Source organism: Ceratotherium simum, chromosome 1 (assembly GCF_057802395.1).
Source record: "Ceratotherium simum simum isolate JZ-2026a chromosome 1, ASM5780239v1, whole genome shotgun sequence".
Lineage (NCBI taxonomy): Eukaryota > Metazoa > Chordata > Mammalia > Perissodactyla > Rhinocerotidae > Ceratotherium > Ceratotherium simum.
This window is the reverse complement of record NC_141900.1, coordinates 4,266,617-4,289,927: the sequence shown is the minus strand read 5'-3', so window position 1 is coordinate 4,289,927 and position 23,311 is coordinate 4,266,617. Positions and strand designations below refer to the sequence as shown.

The following is a 23,311-nucleotide window of genomic DNA, read 5'->3' as shown; positions in this document are numbered from 1 at the left end:
CCAGGGCTCAGGGGAGATGTTTTCGTTAACTTTCGGTTAGGGGCATTTTCAAACCTCTGCACGAGTAGAGCGAAGGGTGTCGTGAATACCCTTGAATGCATCATCAGCTTCATCAGTTTTCAACTGTGTGCAATTCTCATTTCGTCTGCTCCCCGCAGACGTGGGCAGGGTGCGTGCGGCCTCTTTTGGCCTCAGAGATGGGGAGGCGGCTTCCTCTGGGTGTGTTCAGATCTCCCCTTTAGAACATCATGGCTTTTAAACTTTGAGGTGTCTATTCATCTTGATGTTTGCCCAACAAATCCCCACCTGGTCCTTTGGACCGTGTTCCTTCCCCTTTCATACACAGTTCCCTGACCCGAGACCTGCACCCTCATCGCTTCAGCACTGAAGCTGGATGAGGGAGGCCCTCCTTCTCCCGAGTGTGGGCCCTGGCTGTATGAGTTCCCGACAGTGCCTGGTGTGTGCTTACATCCGAGACACTGTAGAAGGCGCTGGAGAAGAAAAGACGAAATGCAGGACACAGCAGCCCACTCAGAGGCGCACGTCTTTGTAACTCGCCTGTCAGAAAGCCAGATGGCGTTAGCCTCACGTGGTTATAAGCATCTAGTCTCTTCTCTTGGCTTCACATTGCACTCCTCCGACCTTGTTTCTCTTTTTCTCTAGAGCTCCGTGCTAATCATGTGCTTTTTATGAGCGACCAGACGTTGAGCTGCCCTCCAGGTGCTCCGACAGGGACAGAAGAAGACCTGGAACTAGAGAACCCGCCCTCGTCGGCTTCATGGGAGAAGGTATTTCTGAGCGTGAGCCACCTCCATATCAGGGAAATCAGGCTTTTCCTCCTGAAAACAGCACACATACATGTCAAGCGTAGCCCAAGAAAGCCTCCAGGGTTCAGTAGGAATGGATCAGATCTGATGTCATATCATGTGTGTTGTGACAGTGAAGTGAGGTTAAGTTGTAAAGCCTTGATTTTGTTGTGACAAACCAGATGCACTCCAGAGACACGTAGTGCTCATAGGCCGCCCTCCAGAGGGCTCCAGCTCAGGCAAGGCTTCCTGCAGCTGCCCAAAGAACAGAAACCCTATTATTTTTTGGTGGGGGGAGCTCTTTGAAGGCCCCTATAAATAAGACTGGGCTACCTGGAGGTCTGAGCAAGTGCATTTGCATCTGGTTATCAGAATGGCCAACAGAAGTGGAGGTGTGAAGGACTGGGAAAGGGGCAGGTCTCTCAGTGGTGCAAGAAGCAAGGAAATGTCTTAGCGAGTGTGAAGAAGCGGGGAGCAAACAGTGTGTGCAGGCTGAGAGTGGGGCCGGGAACATAACTACCCGTGTGGGACATGCTTTTTGCTTAGAGTGAGCTCTGACTCCAAACAGACAAATACAGTCAGCCCAGAGTTTTGCATTTGTTGTTCTACTTCAAAGGAACCAGTTCTCCAGGAGCTCCTGGAACCTCTGCAACCCTTGGCAGAGGTCATCCTGCATTCCGTTTCCAGCGTTCCTCATGGAGGTCACATGACACACCTTTCCCCAGGCTCGCACACAGTGCGTCTGACTGCATTTGTATCTGAAAATTAACGTCCTCTCAGCTGTCGTGTTTCTGTTTGGAGCTTCCATGCTTAGCTGCCACTGTGAGAAAGGAAAGTTCAAAGGAGTGTGCCCAGGTTAACAAGAAAGGGCGTTGGCAAAGATGGACTTCTAATAATCTAAGAGCAGGAGGTCGGATGGGATTACTTGTTTCTCATATTATACAAAGTACATAGCTGCACTCCGACTTTCCTGAAGTCCTCATCCCGCTTCCCCACCCCGGTCCAGACACAAGTAGCCTCAGCTTCTTAAACCCTGCTGTGCAGAATCGTGTGTGGAGCTTTAACAAACAAATGGTGCCCAAGACCTGCCTCTAAGGATCCTAATATAGTTGCCTGGCATGGGCCTGGGCAGTGTGCTCCTTATCTACCTCCCCCTGCCCACCACACCTGTCCCAGGGGACTCGCCAGTGCAGCCAGTCCGGAAGCTCTGCTTTCTTCACGACGGATGCCTTAGAGTTCAGCCATTGTGTCCCAGAAGCCTTTGTCCTGCTGATTGTGGGGGTCTCTCTGGTTCTGTGGCTCCGGTTGACCTTGAGCTCATGTGCCTGTGCGATGGGGGTCTCTCTGGTTCTGCGGCTCTGGTTGACCTTGAGCTCACGTGCCTGTGTGATGGGGGTCTCCGTGGTTCTGTGGTTCTGGTTGACCTTGAGCTCATGTACCTGTGCGATGGGGGTCTCCGTGGTGCTGCGGCTCTGATTGACCTTGAGCTCACGTGCCTGTGTGATGGGGGCTCCGTGGTTCTGTGGTTCTGGTTGACCTTGAGCTCATGTGCCTGTGTGATGGGGGTCTCCATGGTGCTGTGGTTCCGGTTGACCTTGAGCTCACGTGCCTGTGTGATGAGGATCTCCATGGTTCTGTGGCTCCGGTTGACCTTGAGCTCACATACCTGTGTGATGGGGGTCTCCCTGGTTCTGTGGTTCCGGTTGACCTTGAGTTCACGTACCTGTGCGGTGGGGGTCTCCCTCATTCTGTGGTTCCAGTTGACCTTGAGCTCACACGCCACACAGTCCGTCAGCTCTGATTCCTAGAGCCCCGGTGGAGTAGGGCCAACCCAGGGTCAAATAATGGTCAAGTGATGGCCTCTCGGGTCTGTGAACCAGAGCCCTGGGCCCGTTTGATGATTAGGTGTTGTCGTACCATAGGGTTGTCCAAGGTCAAGTTTCTGCATGGCTTTTGTAAAATGCTTCTGCTGCAAGAGGAATTACAGATATGTCTCTCCAACTTCAAGAGGATATGAAGAGTACTTTCTATTGGTGGAGTTCATTATAATAAGACTAGTTAAAAGTCATAGTTAGTAGGTTAAATGTTACATATAAGGTTAATAAGAAAATTTGGTTTTATAGAACAAACATAAAATGAGTAAATGCAGTTTCTTACTGCCAGTGAGTATCCTGGTTGGGGCTATAGCACGAACTGCTGTAGTTCGGGTAGAAGATGAGGGACGACTCCCTGGAAAAAGGTCTGGGTGTAGGACAACAGGACAGAGAACACAGGGTGCGTAAGCTGGGCCCCCGCCCCACACTGACTCCTGGTACATTCCAGGGTCTTTCAGGTGGTGATGGCAAATATCCTCCTCTTTTCTCATCTTCTGGACAAAATGGTGAGGGCTAGGTTGTTGCTTTCTGTTCTCAGAGTTTCTTGTTCTCTTAAAAACCGTTTCTCCCGTTGAAGCTTGTGATCCCTGATCTGAATTGAATTTTCATTAATGCCAAATCAAAAATATTAGATACCTTTAGTAGCATTTCCACAGTGGTCCTCGCTGCCCCCACAGCCGCGGGGCCTGTGGTTCAGGCGTGGGAGTGGCGTGGTGTTGCAGGAGGAGCGTGGACAGGCGTCCCTCCCAGTGCAGTGCCATCTTGCTGAGCAGCCTGGCCAGTCTGAGTATATCCTCCCCATTGTCTGTTGAGGTTCTCTGTGCTTGCTCAAGTTTGCCTTTATTGCAACTGTTTCAACAGATTCTTCTGCTAACAACTGTTTAGTCCTGGTCAGAAAATCCTTCCTATGGGGGAGAGCATGCCGTGATTGCTGAGCCCGCACACTTTGGAGGGCGAGAGGTGCACAGTCGGGGCTTTCCCAGGTGAGCTGGGATGTGCCCCTGCTGACAGCCAGAAGGTTTCTAGACATTTCAAGCCTTTCAAAGACAAACAGTTTTTTAAAGTTGCACTTGCTGAATTATTTTGTGGTATATCGGTATAACTTGACGGGTGCTGTAAATGTAGAATATGTATAAATGTAGAATTCAACCATTGTAAGTATACTTTTATGCCTGTGTAGTCACCTACACACATTTTTCTGAGGTTCTCCTTGGGAATTCCTTAACCTAATGTCCCGCCCTGGAGAGACACTCGCCTCCTGTGGCGGGTTGTGCTCCCTAACACAAAGCAAACACACTGCTACGTTCTTTTTTCTTTCCCCCAAATTCCTTTACCCAGTTACCCAAATACATACCTTTAGCAAGTTTGACAAACTCTCCACAGTGTTGCTTCCTGAATTTCATCAAGTGGAGCTGCATTTTACCGGATCCAGTATATTACTCTTTTCTCAGAAGTGTGAGCTACTCATGGAAGACCACAAGAAAAAGGGAAATTCTCCTTTTGTCAGTGTGTTGGAAGGCTGACAGTGTATTTCCTAAGGACGCTCCGTGTGGTCCGACATTAGGGGACAGGCAGCCCTTGCTTCCTGTGTGGTCTCAGTGCTGCAGGTACTTGTTGGTCTACAGATCCTGGCCCCATCCGCCCGGGCCTGTGTAACGCAGCATTGCCTGAGGGCCACCACTTTCTGAGTTCTGTTTCTGTTGAGAACGCAAGCGTCCTTATTGCATCCTGAAGGTGAGAAATGCACTAGTTCTGAGCTTGAGCGCCGATGATGTGGAGCACTGGCTTTCTGTGTATTGATTCAGAAACCAGCACGTATGCACATACACTCTGCGCTGGAGGCCCAAGAGTGAAAATGACAAGGTCCTGTCCTTGGAGCTCATGGCCTAGGAAGGGACGAAAGCACAGAGCTCATGGTGAATGCTGCTCCTATCAGGGCCTCTGCCCTGGGGCTGCATTTCTGGGGGCATGAAACCTGGTGGGGACGGGGGTGTGGGAGGAGTCGAGCACTTTCCAGGAGCAGCTATGCTGAACCAGAGTTGGGTCACAGAAGAACTTGGAAAAGGCGTTATGTACAAAGAGTAGCCTAGTGTTTTGGAGGACCTGCAAGTAGTTAATAAATAGTTGGAGTGAAATGTGTGGTGAGTGAAGAGCAGAAGTGAAGTCAGACATGAGCAGGGGTGGATTAAACGGTTTCATGTGCTAAATTTAGGTTATACTCTCTCTTAGGTTTAATAAGAACTTCATAATTCTCAGAGTTTATAATGATTTCCACAGCGAGTCTTCTTGTTTAATATAAAGCGTGGCTCTTTTCCTTTTATTTTTTTCTACCATTTAAACCGTTTTGAAGTGTGCAATTCAGTAGCATTTAGTACATTCACAATGTTGTGCTATCGTCACCACTATCTAGTTCCAGAACATTTTTGTCCCCCCAGAAGGAAACACCATGCCCCTTAAGCATGTCTCCTCTGACCCCCACGCCTGGCAACAACTGATCTGCTGTCTCTATGGACTCACTTATTCTGGGTATTTCACATATAACTAGAGTTGGAAAAGAAATCCTTGGCTTTAAAACTGTGTTATTAGAGACCGGCTTTAGCACAAGAGTAGATTTCTGGAAAGGCCTCTGGGGTCTGGGAACTGCAGAAGGAACATTAAGTGGGGTCCCAGGAGCCGGTGGCAGTGGGGATTCTGTCGTGGCCAGGACTCCTGGCTCCATTGCCACTCCCTTTCTCTCTGCTCAGCAGCTCCCTGCACCTTCCAGGGCTCTCAGGAAGGGAAGCTGCCTCAGCCTGGGGTTTAATATCCTGCGAAAGGGCAAGACCCACCCCTGGTCACGTGCAGACTCGCAGGTGACATGGGTCCCTTGTGCTGCCCACACTGGGGCCTGGTGGGGGCACAGATGGCCAGAGTTCTGGGCATCTGTCAGCCTTCACCTTGGCCTTCTCCACGCCTTGGTGTGATTTTCTCTGGTGAGCTGAAGCGTCTGGTGTCCTGCAGTCACAGTGTGAGCGGCCTGCAGGTAGAGAGCAGTGCAGAGAGTTCAGGAAGCACATCCTAGAGAGGGGAGGGGGCTCTGGTCCCAGATAGGGGGAGGGGCTGTTGGTCATTGGGTCCCAACTTATTAATTGGCTGAAACTACTTCTGGTGAAAATTATGTCAAGAACCGAAATGAAGCTTAGGCCCCCAGTCTGAGGATGGCTGCTTTTTTTTTTGCATGTCTGTAGTGGAGCACTGTCTGAGTGCCAGGGCTTTGTGTGTGGGGAGGCACACAAAGTGAGGTGGCAAGCCTGGAAAAGGTCTAACACACCCCTCCCCCTGTCTCTGGCTCCTCCTTGATGTTTTGGCCCAGGAATTGAGGTTTTGGTCACAGGAAGCTGTTCAATAAAAGCATCATGGCACTGGTCTGCTCCAGGTGCCTGGCGCCTGCCCCCAGTGCCCCCAACCCCACCCAAGCCCTGAATCTGCCCAGGCCAATGCTTGGCATTATCCTTGAGTTCCTTCTTCTACTCCATCCTGCTTCCAATCCACAGCCTGTCATAGCTTCTGGCTTCTACAGGTGTCCAGAACCGACCCCTCCTCACCACCTCCACTGCTGCCCACTAGTCATGGCTGCCATGTCTGATCCAGTGGCCTTTGCGTGGGCCTCCCGGGGCTGCTGTGACAAATCACCACAAACCAGGTGGCTTAACACAGCAGAAATGTGTTCTGTGTAATCATTTTCCGTGGGCCAAAATCAAGGTGTGGGCCGGGTCACCCCCTGGGAGGCTCCAGGGCGGAATTTGTTTGTGCCTCCCTCAGCTTCTGCTGCCCGCATTCTTTCCCTTGTGGCCGCATACCCCAAGGATGAACCTCTGGCTTTGATTTGCAGTAGACTCAGCCCTGCGGCTACAGGAGATAAGGATTTCTTTGGGGCAGACATGGATCACTTATGTAGTGGCTGAGCTGGGAATTCCAATCCCTAAGTTCATCCTTCCCTTACCTGCTTTGTCCAGCGCAGTTAGAGGCAACCAGCCAGTCTCACTATACTCGTTAGTTTGACAGAAATGTTGTGAGGCGCCTTGCCTCTTGTAAGTATTTGATCAGGGGTATCTGGTGGTGATATTTGCACATCTCTATTGCTACATCATATCCTGGACTATCAGTGCTCTCTTAGTATTAGAAATAAGCCATTAGTGTCTTTAACTCCAATCAGATTAGAGAACCAATTCAGAACATGCTTCCTTGAGACTCTAGCCTCCCACAATCTTTTTTCTGTATAGTAGTCAGACTAATGCCTCCAAAACATAGGTCAGATTATGCCACTTTTGTGCTCACACCTGTCTCCTTCAGAATGAAATTCAGAGTCCCTGGTCTGCAGACCCCCATCTGACCTCCCTAACTCTCATGTCACCCCCTTGCTCTCTTAGCGCCCACAAGGGCAGCTGCAGCCAACCAGCCTCCTCGATATTCCCAAGAACATGACAGTAGGGGCTTGTCTGCTTTCTTCACTGCTGGTTCTCTGGAGCTCAGCACAGAGCATGGCACATAGCAGGGGCCAACTGTGATTTTGTGAATGAAATAATGTTACTTTCCCAAATTTACTAGGTTTTCATAAACAGCTCTCAAATTGTTTTTTTTTTTTTACCCACAGAACATTTTGAAAACAGCTAGTGAAGCAGTGTTAAGTGTTGTTAATGGGAGAACACAAGCTGCTCTGGATCGGGGTAACCGTGCCCACAGGTATGTCAATAAACTATGCCTGAGACCCTGCTGTTTTGGACATGCACGTGGGCTTATAAAGATGCCTGCCCAGGCCAGGGTGAGTTAGAAAGTGCACCTCTGGGGTGCACGAGATTGAAAAGAACGTGCAGAATAGTTAACCGTGATGGAAAAATGAATGGTATTTTGAAGCTAGTTGATAGAATTAGATCAGGCAGTGTGACCACCTTAACCCAGAATGTTGGGAGCCATACAAGATGGTGCCATGTAAGATTTTGTCACCTCATGGTTGCGAAATCTGGGGACATAGTGAGCCTTACCAGGGTACAAGTACTATATACTATAATAATTGGTTATTTCATGGTGGAAAACACGTAGACTTTAAAACAGTAGCAGTAGATGGACCTTGAGGATGCGATGCTCAGTGGAATAAGCCAGTCACAAAAAGACAAATACTGTGTGATCCCACTCACATGAGGCACCTAGAGTAGTCAAGTTCCTAGGGACAGAAAGTAGAAAGGTGGGTGTCAGGCTGGGGATGGTTATGAGGAGTTGGTGTTTAATGGGGACAGAGGTTCAGATTTGCAAGAGGAAAAAGTCCTGGAGATGTTTCACAACAATGAATGCACTTAACACTACTGAACTATACACTTAGAAATGATTGAGATGGTAGATTTTATGTTATGTGTTTTTACCTTAATAAAAAAATGGCACTAGGCAATCAAAAATTTAAAGTAAGCCTAATTCGAGAAATACTTGACTGCCTTTGGGTTCTACAATATCACGCTATGCCTGAAATCTGTGGTTTTATACATCCTAATGAAAGTTAAACATGTAAACTGACAAAAAGCAAATGTAGTCTTTCCTTCTGAAGGGACAAAGGTTGCCCACTGCAGGCACTTCTTGGTTCTTCCTCGTTGTCACTGCTCCGCTGTTCTCAGTGACGCAGGCTCGCCCGCATTCACAGGGCAGTGGTGGTGAAGGCCCGTCAGTGTCGCCAGGAAAAGCTGAGTTAGCCACAGCCTCTCTGGTCTCCTCAGTGCTCCTGGCCTTGACTCTTGCTCTGCTATTTGTCTGTGATATCCCTCCTTTTTCCCTCTCCCCCACTATTTGTTGAAGCCCACTATACAAGGCGGCATTTGGGGTTACTGAGACTAATGAGATCCAGTCCCCTCCCAGGGACCCCAAATCCAGGGCAGGAGACAACCGTCATCCACACGGTGAATGAGGCCATGCCGGGACTTCCAAACCACATGGGATCCGTAAAGGAGCATCCAGCTGTCCCAGAGGCAGGGAAGGCTTGGGCTTGGCCTCTAGAGGTAGGTGGAGGTCAGTTAGGTGGAGCAAGGGATCGAGTCATGCCAGCCAGCGGGAGAACAGCAGGCCTGAGGAAGAAAGTGGCCCTGTGGGGGAAAAAAGCTAAATCGCTATGTGTGTGTCAGCCGCCTCTGCTGGGCTGCGCTGCGGGGACAAAGTGGTTTATAACACCAGATAACAGAGGCTTAGAACAACATAAACAGAGGCTTATTTCCATGTCTGCTGGGCCCAGACACAGCTCTGCACCATGAACTCTTCCTTCTGGGATCCAGCTGAAGGACAGCCTGGCATGCAGACCAGCCCTGCTATTCTTGGGCAGAGAAAAAGCAAAGGCAGCCCCTCTTGATGGCCCTTGAATCAGCCTCTCCTAGGAGTGGCACGTGTCACCTCCACCACACTGCCAGGCTGGTGTCCTTGGGGGGAGTATAATCCCCTCACAGGGAGGGGCTGTGGAGGTACGGACCCATGACTCAGTCTACTGTGTCAGATGAGAGAGACAGGTGGGCAGCAAGGATGGGGCTGGCATATTATCTGTAGCTAGGAGCCACGGTGTGGTTTCTGCTCTGCAGTTGTGGGCACAGAGGCTTCAGCAGGGAGGTGACAGGGTCAGGTTTATGGTTTTTTCTTGCACAGCAACCACAGAGGAGGGAAGAAAGTACGGAGCAGAGGCACATGCCCTTCCATGCTCCCCTAACATTGCAGAGGGCAGATTGGGATACAGGGGATGGAGGTGGGGAGCAAACCTAGCAGAACACGAACACAGCAGCACATGCACTCAGAGACCAAGGCCCAGTCTACCCTGTGACCGTGGGAACACACCCACTCAGCCACTGCGGGGAAATTCAGGAAAAGAGAAATCAGTGAGGGCCACCCACTCGGCATACTGACTGTCCCCTGCTCTCCCAGCCTCCTTGTCTTTGCTGGCAGCAATGTTGGGGAGAATGGGACCCCACCAGGTGGTCTGTGAGCCAGTGCCCTGGATGTGTGGGCCTGGCACTGTTGTCTCTGGAGTCCACGTGCTAACGATAGCCTTCCTTTCATGCCTCGGAGGTTTAGTAGCTCAGGCCTGTGTCCTTCCCTCTTGCCCCATGACCACAGCCCGAAGGCCGAGCGAGCCTGCTCAGGTTTAGGACAGCCTGGGCTGAGATGCTCAGTTTCACCTGCCTGAGTGAGGGGTGGGGAGCGAAGCTGGTCTTGCCTGAGGCGGGGCCCCGAGGACAAGGTGTCTAGAGTTGCTGCCAGGGAAGGGGGTGGTGTCTGAGTGTTCTGGGCCTGATGGGCCTTGGCGCATCCCTCCTGTAGGGCCCATCATGGCTCCTCGGCCAGTTGAGGTGTCAATGGACAGCTATAAACAGGGTCCTATGACAATGGAACACGAAGGGGACCCTCTAAGTGGTCCTCATTCTGCAGGCCGTGGTCATGCGCATTGCATCCCATTCCCAGCCAGACTTTGAATCTTTGAATGCACCAGACTGGCAAGCAGTTTTGATGGCCTGGGAGCAGCTGCTAGGCCTCCCTCTGCGGCCCTAGTCACAGGTGGATTCCGTGAAGGCCTGGCTCTGCTGCAGGGAGCACGCACAGCTCGGTGTGGCCTGAGCCCAGCGACCTGCCCTTTGGGTGAACTCTCTGAAGCAGGGTCCGAGTTGGGCACAGATTTTAGTAAATGGCTTTAAAAATGCTCCACTCCTCAGTGAAATTTCTCACCAGAACACTTGGGCAGCCCTTGCTGGTTCAGTTTCTACCTGCATCGTAGCCCTGGGCCTCACCCGGACCGCCCATGGACAGGCTCCTGGCACAGTGAGAGCCTTTCCAGGAAAGCCGGGGTGGATCACATCTGATCAGTCATCAGATGTGCTGAGTGAGTGAGTGAGGCACTGCCAGGTTTCCTGCTCTTTTTGCCTTTTCCCTTCATATTCAGAAGCTCCCAGGAACCTTCTGTTAGAATTGTGAGCTTCCGGAGCAGCAGTGGCCCCAGCCCCCATTGCCAATGGATGTGTGCAGTTGGGAAAGCAAACGGTGCATTCTGCGATCTGCTCCAGGTTGGTGTCTGACCTGCACGGTTCAGTTTCATCAGAGAGCTGCTGGCAGGTGCAGGCGGCCTGCGGGGTTTGTTGGTAACCGTATTTTGAATTTCTAGTCCTTTGGACACTGCTTGGGCAGTTTGAAAGCATAACTAAAATTTGTCTCCACAATAAGGGAAAATATATGTCACATTTTTGATGTCTGAAAGAGTATCATCTCTCTGCTGTCCACTTCAATTTATAGCTGACCCTATAAAACAGCTCATTTTCTATTAGCTTAGCTGGGGGAGCAGCATGAACTTTTGATAATACTCTTTCCCAAATTCCTGATAAAACATGCCTTGTAGTTCCAGCTGGCACGAGCTGGGCACTCTTGGGTGGTATGCTGGAAAGTATGAATTATCTCCTCCTCAACGTCTCACCAACGCATGGGGCCAGTTTGTAATAACCCACCCAAATAAGGGAGCTCTCAGCTGCGCTGAGGCTCTTTGTTAGGAGGCTTTCTGACCGTGGAGAAACACCAGTGCTGATAGCAAACTAGGCCATGTCCTAACCCCTACTGTTAAATTTTTAAATTCCAGTGCACCTGTCCTGTGGCGGGCCTCTGTAACTTGAAAGTAGAAATTCCCTCCTGTGCCATGGGACTGCTGCACTCTGCAGAGGATGTGGCCGCAGAGCTGCTTCCTGGGACTGCCATCACATCGACCACTGTCATGATGGGGCCCCCCAGCAGGGTGGCTGCATCTGCTCAGACCAGCACCTGGATTTCACATTCTCTCACCTTGCCCAGCAGGTAGGGTAAGCGTGGTGTGGAGGCCAGTGTCCCCTGCAGACCCTGATCCAGGAGCCGTGCTCAATGAGCTGGTGAAGGTAGTAATATCTTCCTTGTTCACTTCAGCGGCATTTGCCACTGTGGCCAGTGACCACACCGTGGACCACGCAGTTGGCCAGTCTTTCCCATTGGAGCCCATGTTACTTGGTTTCCTTCATTTTTCGAATCAGTCATATATCCAGACTGAAGCTTTGTGTGTATTTTTTTATTGAGATATAGTTGACATATAACATTGTATTGGTTTTAGATGCACAACATGATTTGATAAGTCTAGTTAACATCTGTCACCACATATAGTTATAAATCTTTTCTCTTGTGATGAGAACTTTTAAGATCTACTCTCTTAGCCACTTTCACATATGCAATACAGCATTATTAACTATAGTCACCATGCTGTACATTACATCCCAGGACTTATGTATATTATAACTGGAAGTTTGTACCTTTTGACCCCCTTCACCCATTTCACCCCTCCTCACCCCTCACCTCTGGCAACTACCAAACTGTTCTGTATCTATGAGCTTGATATTTTTTAGATTCCACCTCTAAGTGAGATCATACAGTGTATGTGTGTATTTCTAATGGGACGTGGACAGCACGTGGGGAGGAGGGACATCCCAGGGAGCGTGGAGATTGGTCATTAAGATACTTAAACCATTTCCACATCCATGAAAGTTTTCTCTCTACTTTGAGGTTTTTCTATCCTCTAGTTTATGCTGTTGGCTACCTAACTGTGCCAACACCCCAGGCATCATCCTGAACAGTGTTTAGCAAATAAATGGTGATCACAGAAGTCCTATATTATTGGAAGCTGAAGGTGGAGTCATCTAGACTATTCTCGACTCCCCAACTTATTCACAGCACAAAGAGCTGCACGTTGAAGTGATGGCACCCACCCCACATAGAGCATTTTCACAAAAACATCAAAGGTAGTGACTTTTGGGGGACACACCTTTCGTGTCCATTACTTCAGTGATGAGGGGGAATACATACATTATTGCTGTGATGAATGCCGCTAGAGCAGTGGTTCTCAGATGTTAGTCTCCTGGGGGCTTGCTGGTCCACCCCAGGGCTTCTGACTTTGGGCTGGGGTGACTCAGTGGGCTGGGGTGAAGCACGAGAACTTGCATCTCTCACAAGTGCCAGGTGAGGCTGGTGCTGCTGGCCCTGGGACCCCACTTTGAGCACCAGCACAAGTAAGCCTGTCATCAGGTTCCACAAACCTTACTTTCAGCTGAATAGCGTCCGGAGTGGGCTGCTCCCCCCTGCCTCCTGTCCCTCCTGGTGACATGTTCTGGGGATTTGTCAGACTTGTGATGTCTGAAGCACTCCTGCCTCTCTCCCCACAGCTCCGACGGCCTTCCTCCTGGAGCTCACTGCACCCACAGCCTCTCAGCGTCCCAACCTGGTCCCAGGCAGCCCTGTCCCCTCACTCAGTGTCATCCTGGAGCCATCCCAGTGCAAGGTCCTGCTGACCAAGTGGATCCTGTCACCCATCGCTTACCAGAAACTGACACTCAGTCACCTCAGAGTCTGGGGTTCCAGATTCAAATGGCTTCTGAAGCAGCTCTGTGTCTGGTGATGGATTTCGGAGACAGGTCTGGAGTTCGGATGAGGATCCGCAACGTGTCTGAGGAAATGGCAGTTACCGCCTACCATAAGTATGGGAAAGGTAGGGTCCGTGATTTCAGTATCAGGAACATGGGAAGGAAATGCTGAAGACACTGAGACCTCAGAAGCAGTGCTGGGAACCTTCTGTTCCTCTAGACCCATCTGCGCCTTCTTTGTTCTGAAAATGAAGGCTCAGGAACTTGCACTGTGCCTGTTCTTCATGTACTTTCATTTAATCCTGCCATAAACCCTGGGGGTAGATAATGATCTCCATTTAGAGGAGCAAACGAAGGCTAGAAGGAGCGAGGAGTTTGTCCTGAGGTCACACAGCTAATGCAATGGAGTTACTTCCTCCACAGAGGGAAACTTCTAAGCTACTGTTGAATCACTTATATTTGTCCTTCAAGTGCAATACAAACACACACACAACATTGCACACTGAATCTTTTGCGCTAAAATTTTGAACACTTTGCATTTAGACCACAGTGAGGGAAAAAAAACCTTTATACGGACATTTCAGCATTGGAACCATTCTGCTCAGACAACTACTAAGTCTGTAGAGCTGATGGGGTGGAGCACGTGGAGAATTCTGATGCTTTCCTGCTTACCAGCAGGATTTAACTCTTTTCTTTCTTTTTATTTTTTTAAATTATTTTTTGGGTGCAGTACATTCTCAAGGTTCAAATCCCCATGTTATAGAAGGGTGTACGGTAAAAGGTCCTCTTCTCGCTATCCGTCCGGGTCTCTCCCCACAGACAACACTGCTTCTATTTCTTATGGCTCGTATATATTTATAGGCAAGTGTAAATACGATCTTTTCCTCTTGTACAGAGATGGACCTGTACTGCATGCAGAGTCTTGCTCCCTGCTCGCTTAGATGCACTTCCACATCCTAGAGATAATTCTACATCTGCACAGAAAGGGCTTCCCTGTTCTTTTGTGTAGTTGCAGAATATTCCATTAATTTAATGGGCCAAATCTACTTAACCTTTTTTTTTTTTTATTGGCAGACATTGAGATTGTTTCTAATCTTTCATTATTACAAACAACGTTGCGGCGAATAATCGCATGTATGTGCCATTTCATAGAAAAGAGGAATTATTGCCTCAAATGCTGTGTACATTTGTAATTTGATAGTCCTTGCTAAACTGCTCTCCATGAGGGTTGTCTGGTTTACACTCCCATGGGCAGTGCAAACGTCAAAGTGAAAGGTGAAAACGTAACTTTCTACAGTTTTAGTTTGCATCTTATTAGGTTCACCTAAGTGAAATTGCCAACATTTGACCATATTTTACCAAGAAAAAGAGCACTTTCACAGTTCAACCTGATATGGTGTTTGTATGAGCTCTTTTAGTAATTAGGAAAATTAGTCCTCTTAGTATGATATAGTTGCAAGCACTATTTTCTTTTCTCATTTTGTCGTTTGCCTTTTGGCCTTATAGTTTTTTCCTTTTCATGTGGAAATTTTAATTTTTATTAAGTATACTTTATCAATCCTTTCTTTTATGGTTTTTGAGTTTTATGTCATAGATAGAAATGCTTTTTTAAATCCAAGTTTATAAAATAATTCTCTCCTCTTTTCTTCTAGTACTTTTATAATTCCATTTTGCACATTTAAATATTTAATACATTTGAATGTAAATTCTGGCAGAGAATGTGAGGTGTAGATTCTATTTATTTTCCTCTGAATGTCCACCCGTTGCCCCCTACCCCCTCATTGCTTTGGAGGGTGCTCTGGTCATCGTCTAGTTTCCTCGAGCTCTCGGGCAATTTGCATTTAGGGTTCTGTTCTCCTCCATCTCGGGTTCACTCCCCTTTGTTACTCATCTGTTCTAGAATTATCTTGGTTATTTTCAGTTGTTCATTTTTCCATGTGGACTTTAGACTCACACTGACTAGTATAAAAATATCGTATTGGCATTTTAATTTGAATAATGTTAAATTTATAAATTAATTTATATGGAATAATTATGCTCAAGCATCTCTGCCTTCATGAAAATGCTCTTCTCTTTTCATTTCTTCCATGTGTCTTTAGAAGTATTTAAAGATTTCATGTGGAATTTACATATGTCCTGTAAGATATTTTATGTTTGTGATGTTGTAAATGAGATCTTTTGTTTCATCTTCAAATTGGTTGTCGTTGGGATACAGAAAAATTGCTGATATTTTCTGTTAATTTTGTCCCCTCCAGTCTTACTGAATTCCTGTATTGTTTTAGTCATCGTTAAGTTTATTCTTTAGTGTTTCAGTTGTGTGAACGTATTATTTACAAATAGTGATTTGTGACCCTCACACTGCCAACTTTGCAGCTTTAGTTTCTTTCTCTTATTTAATTGCATTGGCTGGTACTTCTAGAACAAGGTTAAATAAGAGAGATGATGGTGGGCATCTTTGGCTTCAGAGGCTTCTAGTGTTTTCTCATTAAACTTGATACTGGAGTTTGGGCGGGTATAATTTATCGGGTTAAGGAAGTTTTCATCTGTCCTCTTTTATTGAAGACTTTTTAAAAAATCTAGAGTTGTTGAATTTGCTAAATTCTTTTCAACATCTGTGGAGCTGATCTCATGATATTTTTTTCCTCTTTAGAGCTATAAATATTAACTAATATCTTAATATTGAATCATCCTTGAATTCCTAGGAGGGAAATACCCACTTGATTTTGGTGTATTATTCTATGAATGTGCTGCTGAATTCAGTTTTCTAACATTTTATTATGATTCTTCCACTGGTAATTGTAAATGGGACTGGTCTCAATCTTGTGTGGAGATTTTCTTTATTTTTTGTTTGTCCTGAAATAGTTTAAATAGCACTGGAAATAGTTATTCTATTTCAGAAAATTTGCTTATGACCCTCTGAGACTAGTATATTTTTTCTTATTACCTCTATTTCTTCTATAGAAATTCATCTGTTGAGATTTTCTATTTCTCTTGTAGTTAGTTATTTTAAGTTATATTTTTCTTAGAAAAGTATCCATTTAGTCCAGGTTTTCAAATTTATTTGCGTGGAAGTGAACAAAGTAGGCTCCTATAGTTCTTTAAATTTCATCAGTCTCTATGTTATTTCTTTTTGTCATTTCTTATTTTCCCTTTTATGCTTTCTCCTCTCCTTTTTTCCTTGATTAGGTTGGATAAATTGTCATTAGTTTATTTAAAGAACCAGCTTTTGAATTTCATTAATTACATTTTTCCCTAAGTTTATTAATTTCTTCTTTTATCTTTACGTTCTTCTTCCTGCTTTTATAGAGTATTTTTGTTCTTGTTTTCCATTTTGAGTTAGATGCTTAAATTATTTACTATTATTTAAGTTTTAAAATTTCCACATGTCATATGGCCTTTTTTGTGTTCTGGTTTCATTATTTATAGTCCTATTCTATCATGATAAGCAAATATTTTCTCCACTCTTGTGACTCCTTTAATTTTTTAAGTTCTGAGGTTGTCTTTGTGGCTTAAAATATGGTCAGTATTAGAAATGAAAGTCCATGACTACCAGCAGGTTATAGGAGAGTCCCAACCCTGTGTCCCTCGACAGCAAGGGTGTTGGCTCCAGGTACCTTCCATCTGCTGAGCCCCATGCTCACCCTCAGCTCCGGTCCAGGAAGGCGTGTGTAAGTGTATGTGTGAGTGAGTGTGTGTGTGTGTGTGTGTGAGAGAGAGAGAGAGGGGCAGAGGCAGAGGCAGAGGGGAGGACCTTGCCTAAGGCAGGATTTGGGGTGATCCTCCCAGGAGGCAGAACCTTGTCTTAAGTAGATAACCCAGCCCTCCTTGCCCTTCCTTTGACTGTGCCCTAGTTCCTTTAGTAACCGTGTGGTGGAAGTACCATCTGTTCTGTTCTCACTTGAGGCTCCCTCAGCCTCGGGGTTGTCCCCACTCTTCACAGCAGCCTGTTACAGTTTGGGTCATTCTTTCATTTCTCACCTTTTGGAATCACTACGTTCTAAGTGTTTCTCTTGTCTACGATGGAGTTGGCTTTGCTGTGTGACCCATTCTGATATACTTGTTTTAATAGATGAGTTTAGTGAATTTGTGTTTACTGAAATGACAAATATCTGGTTTTAGATCTGTTAAATTTTACATTCTGGGCTCTGCATAAATTTTAAGATATATTTCATTAAATGTCTGTCTGAGTTAGTCTCTGACATTTGGGAGGCTAGCAGCCTTGCTTTAGTTGATCCTTGTATTTATAACTCCATCAGGGTCCTCATTCCTCTGTTTCTTTCACAGTATCCATTTTCTACCTACTCCAAGCAATGATGAAATTACTGTTCTCTCTTTCTTCCCCTCTTCCTCCCTCTTCTTCATCAACCGATTTTAATCATTTAAATCATCTTTATTAGTATTTTCCTTTGTACTCTTAAATATGCTTATACCTTTGTTAGTTGTTCAGTTAAGTGTGGGGGCAATACCTTTTGATTTCCAGCAATTACATATGAGGCAGTCTGCGTTAGCCACAACCGCCTACCTCTTTCTTGCTTTCTCTCCCAATTTGGGTTTCTTGTACAATTTCTACATTGTCAGGACACATGATACGTACATTCTTTGTCACCTGCTTTCCCACATTTGTTTTAGTTCTATTTCCAAAGTTAAATCGATTCAACTCTCACCCTTAGTCCTCTTGCCGTACTTTTCCCATTTGAAGTTTGTCCTCTAGTAGATTTTTTTTTATATAAAGCCTTTCTTTTTTAGAGCAGTTTTAGGTTCACAGCAAAATTGAGAGGAAGGTGCAGAGATTTTCTGCATACCCCTGCCCCCACACGTGTACAGCCTCCCCCATTATCAACATCCCCCCCAGGAGAGGTGTGTCTGTTACAACTGATGAACCTGCCTTGGCACATCATTATCACCCACAGTCTGTAGTTTACATTAGGGTCCACGCTTGGTGTTGTACATTCTGTGGGTTTGGACAAATATTTAATGACATATATCCATCATTATGGTATCTTACAGAGTGTTTTCACTGTCCTAAAAATGCTCTTTTCTCTGCCTATTCATCCCTTCCCTCTCCACACAACTCCTGGCAACCACTGATCTTTTTACTATCTTTATAGTTTTGCCTTTTCCAAAATGTTGTACAGTTGGAATCACGCAGTATGTAGCCTTTTCAGATTGGCTTCTTTCACTTAGTAGTATGCATTTAAGGTTCCTCCATGTCCTTTCATGGCTTGATAGCTCATTTCTTCTTAGCATTCAGTAGTGTTGCATTGTCTGGATATACAACAGCTTCTTTATCCATTCACCTGCTGAAGGACATCACAGTTGCTTCCAAGTTTTGGCAATTATGAATAAAGCTGCTATAAATATCCATGTACAGATTTATGTATGAACATAAATTTTAAGCTCATTTGGGTAAATACTGTGGACAGTAATTGCTGGATCATAGAGTATGTTTATAGTTGTGTACAAAAGTGTCAAACTGTCTTCCAAGGTGGCTGTACCCTTTTGCATCCCCACCAGCAATGAATGAGAGTTCCTGTTGCTCCACACCCTCATAGCATTTGGTGTTGTCAGTGTTCAAATTTTGGTCATTCTAATGGGTATGTAGTGGACTCTCATAGTTGTTTTAATTTGCATTTCCCTGATGACGTATAATGTGGAGCATCTTTCCATATGCTTATTTGACATCCGTATATCTCCCTTACTGAGGTGTCTGTTAAGGTCTTTGGTCCAGTTTTTAATTGGGTTGTATGTTTTCCTGTTGTTGAGTTTTAAGAGTTCTTTGTATATTTTGGATAACAGTCCTTTATCAGTATCAAAATTTTATTTGAATGACAATTTGATGGCTTTTAAATCCTTGGTCTTATGTTCTTTTCTTGAGGAAGTTAGTTGTTTCTTTGCTCTATTCTGGCATATAACAGTGGTTTTCCAGGTGTGGTCCTTGGACCAGCATCATCAGTATCACCTGAGACTTGTTTGAAATACAGATTCTCGGGCTCCACCCTACAGGTACTGAATCAGAAACCCAGAGGGTAGATCCTAGTAATCCATGCTTTCAGAAGCCCTCCGTGTAGCTCTCCATGCATTCCCACTCTGTGATGATTCTAAGGTCAGCTTCTTTTCCCCTCTGGTAGATGACTTGATGTTTTTGTCTGGCTGAAAATAATTATTCATTTATATTTGAAGTCCTGTACCTTTACCAGAACATGGTTCAGTGTTGACCATTCTTGGTCAGCTTTCTCTGGCACACAGTGTGCCTTTTTAATATGTAGATATGTAATGTTTTCCTTTGTTTTACAGAAGATTTCTTTAGTTATATTTTTAAATATTTTTCTGTTCCAATATTTCAGCTTTCTTTTTGGGAGATTCTGGTCATGCATGTGTTAGATCTTCTTTGTCTTTTGTAATCCTTTTTGTTCTTTATTTTTATTTCATCTTGCTTGCACTTCTCATTTTTTCCTCTATATCTCTTCTTTTGTGTTCTCTAGTTTCTATTTTCCATTATTCTCTTTGGAATGTTGCCTTCATTTCTTACATTTCTGCTCTATGGTCTTGTATCACAGAAGCTACTGATTCCTTAAGTTGTTAAATCCTTTTATCCTCCCATGGACAATGTTTTTGGGATAAATGATCTTAATCTATTATGAATATCTGCTGAATTTCCCATATTAACTCTTATAGTGTCTTGTGTATCCTAAACGGTCTCCCTCCCTTGCTCTCTCACTCTCTCTTTCTTTTTTCCTTCCCTCCTTCCTTCCTTCCTCCCTTCTTTCTTTCCTTTCTTCCTTCCTTCATTCCTTCGTTCTTTCCTCTTTTCTTTTTTCCTTTCTCCCTCCCTCTTTCTCTTCCTTCCTTCATAGTATTATTCATAATTAAAAGAGTTGGTTTTCTCTTGAACTAGCTGTTTGCAGGTGGCGTGTGTGTGTGTGCGGGCACACGTGCGGGTGTCTTCAAGGCTGTATTACAGACTAATTGAGACTTTTATGAAACAGGGATTTGTGTGTGAATTTACAGAACTTCCTCTAGCTAATGGGGTTAGGCAGTTAGTGGTGTTTCTGCCATGCAGACTCTCGTCTCCTCTACTGCCACAGAAGCAGAGCACTTCTCACAAATCTGGTTTCTCTGTTCAATTCTGCACTCCCTCCTTCCCCTCCTCTCAGAACCAGACCAAGTCCAGAGAGACTCTTCATCTCAGCCAGTTCAGCTCCACCCACACTGTGCCCCAAATGCTGTGCGCTCACTTTACAGAAGGGCAGTGTGAGTGGGTACGTGTGTGCGCATGTGCATGTATGTGTTCATGACATTTACAGCCAGAGTCCTCTTGCTACTGAGCTCTCACTCCAGGGCATCTTCTCTACTCTCCCTCCAACAGGGTTCCTGTTATCATGCTTGATTTGTGCTGCTTTTAGCAGCTCTTACATCTATTTTGGGTTCTGAACATGCTAGTTACCTCCTAGTTTCACCAAAAAAAAAATTGTATTTTTGTTTGCTGTTTTCCTTTTTGCTTTAGGATTAACTCCCAGAAGATGCAGTGGAATGCTGACTATATTTCCATATTCATATCAAAATGTTCGGTTAATTTTAAGCATCTACAACTTTAACGCATGTTAATTATTTTCTTTGTTGCTTTAAAATAAGGAATTAGTGTCACATCTCCCAATAGGGGTTAAGTCTAAAGTCAACTTATAAGTTAAGTATGCCCAAGATTTGGTTGCACTGTAGAGACAGACTTCCAATGCTAAATTCATCTGAGTCCACAGAGTTCTCTCAACTATTCCTAACTCGTAGTCATGAATTCTGCCTTTTATGAACCATGAGGAATTTATTGATTTACACAGAGCACTGTGATTAAGTCTTTAATTAAGTCCTGATCTCTGTGATTATGGTGAGCTGCATGGTGGTGTCCATTTCGCTTTCTCCTTATCAAAATCCATGTGCAGAATTTGTTTGGACACAACTGTGAGAAGCAGTGTTACAAGAAAGCTGGAATAACTCTATAAATGATGTCTCAGCATTTAAGATGTCACTTCCAAGTGAGATTACATTTTGGGAGAGTGTACCCGTTTCTTGTATATGTTATTTTGATCCATGCTTGTATGGGATGCTCTTCTGTCTGGCCTTGGCTCATCACAGTATGTATTCCCAAATCCTCCACGTCTCGTCACATTCATTGCTCTTCCTCACAGGTATGCTTTGCTCTTTAAAGTCGTTCCCTCTTTTCTGCTTCTTATTACACTAGTACTTGCAGCTTTTCCTAGATCCATATATTAATTCCATATAATTTAGATGCACAAAATGAAGAGAGGAAAGACTGTCTTAATTCCTAAGAAATAATTGCATACTCTATGCCTTGGACAAATTATTTAACCTCTTTGAACTTCAGTTTTCCATTCTGCAAAAATAGATTGGTCATTTGGTAAACATTCGTTGTATGTCTACTAAGTGCTTTGTGCTGAGGTTGTGGGATGGAAGACAGACAGTGTGGTGAGTCCTGAGAGGGAAGCACAACCCAAGTTCCATGGCCAAATGGCAGGTGGAGCTGCTCCTTCTGCCTGGGTCATCAAGCGAGGCTTGAGGTAGGTGCCAGTTGGCCAGATAGAGGCATGAGGAGGGACACTGTAAGCAGAGAGAAAGGTTGTGTACGGTGCAGATGAGTGGTGGAGAATGGGGCCCAGCTGTGCAGGGGTGGTGAGTCAGGGTGCATGAGGGAGCCAGGGTGGGCAAGTGGGACCAGCTCAGCTAAGGGTGAAAGGCCCAGCTGAGGATTTTATCCTGGGATTCATCAGGAATCACCTAACATTTTAATGCTGGGGAATCAAATGAACAATGGAAAAATACTGTGTGGGGGATTGGGATTACAGAATTGCTAAAGACCTTTTCAGTCCAGTGGAGTTGTGTCAGTAATCTATTGCTATGTAACAAACCACCCCAAACTTAGTGCCTTAGAGCACAACTGTGAGTTTAACCCATAGTTCTGCTGGGCGTCCTTTGAGCCTGGGCTGGTCTCAGATGAGTGTATTCATGGATCTGCAGCCAGCTGCCAGTCAGCTAGGTAGCTCGATGGTGGTGACTCCTGGGTCTCTCATCACTCAGCAGGCTCACCAGCCTTCTTCACACAGAGCAATAACAGGAGTCTCGAGACAAGCAAGCGAGAGCAAATGCGCGAGCACTTTTCAAATCCATTGGCCACAAGACTAGCGCCAATTCTAGGGGTGGAGAAATAGGCTCCACCACTTGATGGGAGGAGCTTGCAAAGTCACATAGTAGTTGTATTACAGGGGTGTGAAAACAGGGTGAGCATTTGGGGCCATTTCTGTAATCTGCCATAATACTTCTTTGGTGTATTTCCATTTGACTATTTAAGTATTTTTTTGTTTAGCTGTGGGATGAGCAATATCTATTTTTATTCTTGTGAATATTTTCTGTTGCTCAGGTTTGCCTGCATAATTCTCAGGGCCCAATGCAAAATGAAAATGCAGCACATTTTGTTAAAAAAAATTCTTAAGAATTTCAAGACAGCAGAGCATTACACCACACGCTGAGCCCTGTTGAGTGTGGGGCCCTGTGCGACTGCAGGGGTCTCATGCCCATGAAATGGCCATGCTGCTACAAGAGAGAAGAAAAGTCACCTTTGCCCTGTTAGTTCCCATTTTAGTCACCCATCATCTCTATTCTACAAATGTTAAATGTTGTGCATGCTTTTAACAGTTGATCAAACGGCCATTCTTTCTTCCTTTTCCAGAAGGAGTCTATGTGCTCAGGGCAGTTATTTACAATGAGTTTTATGGAACCGAAGTGGAGCTTGGGCCTTATTATGTGGAAATTGGCCACGAGGCCGTGTCCGTGTTCATGAATTCCAGCAGTGTCCACGAGGATGAACTTCTGGTCTTTGCCGGCTCCCACAGGGATCAGAAAAGTAAGACCTACATCAGAGTCTGAGCCCCCAGACCTCAGCTCTGGCTGAGGCATGACTCTGTGCTGGAGCTACACGGTTCAGACACAACGTTCACCACTTACTCTTCCCTCATTCAGAAAATATTTATGCACAAATCTGTGCTCTGAGGGGACGTGAAGTCATATAAGTCCTGGTCTTGAGGAATTTATAATCTAGTAAAGGCGTTAAGATATGCATATGAAAAATATAAGCTAAAACTTAAAAATGCCTTAAGAAGGACATAGCCAAGGGCTGGGAGGTTTCAGGGAAGGGAGTTGTGTATAA

General features: G+C 45.6%; 1 protein-coding gene across 2 annotated transcripts in view; it reads left to right on the top strand.

Moving 5' to 3' along the window:
• Positions 1–23,311, top strand: part of PKD1L1 (polycystin 1 like 1, transient receptor potential channel interacting) — a 137,181-nt gene that overhangs the window by 1,803 nt on the left and 112,067 nt on the right. The window contains exons 2-7 of one of the 2 annotated variants that reach the window (XM_087431360.1): positions 664–788; positions 7,314–7,402; positions 10,617–10,737; positions 11,301–11,512; positions 12,901–13,223; positions 22,835–23,008. In XM_087431360.1, coding sequence (XP_087287486.1) covers positions 690–788; positions 7,314–7,402; positions 10,617–10,737; positions 11,301–11,512; positions 12,901–13,223; positions 22,835–23,008 — 1,018 coding nt within the window. In that variant the 5' untranslated portion in view covers positions 664–689. Of the gene's footprint in view, positions 1–663; positions 789–2,467; positions 3,664–7,313; positions 7,403–10,616; positions 10,738–11,300; positions 11,513–12,900; positions 13,224–22,834; positions 23,009–23,311 lie in introns of those variants that run through there. The other variant, XM_087431405.1, reaches the window with a different exon arrangement.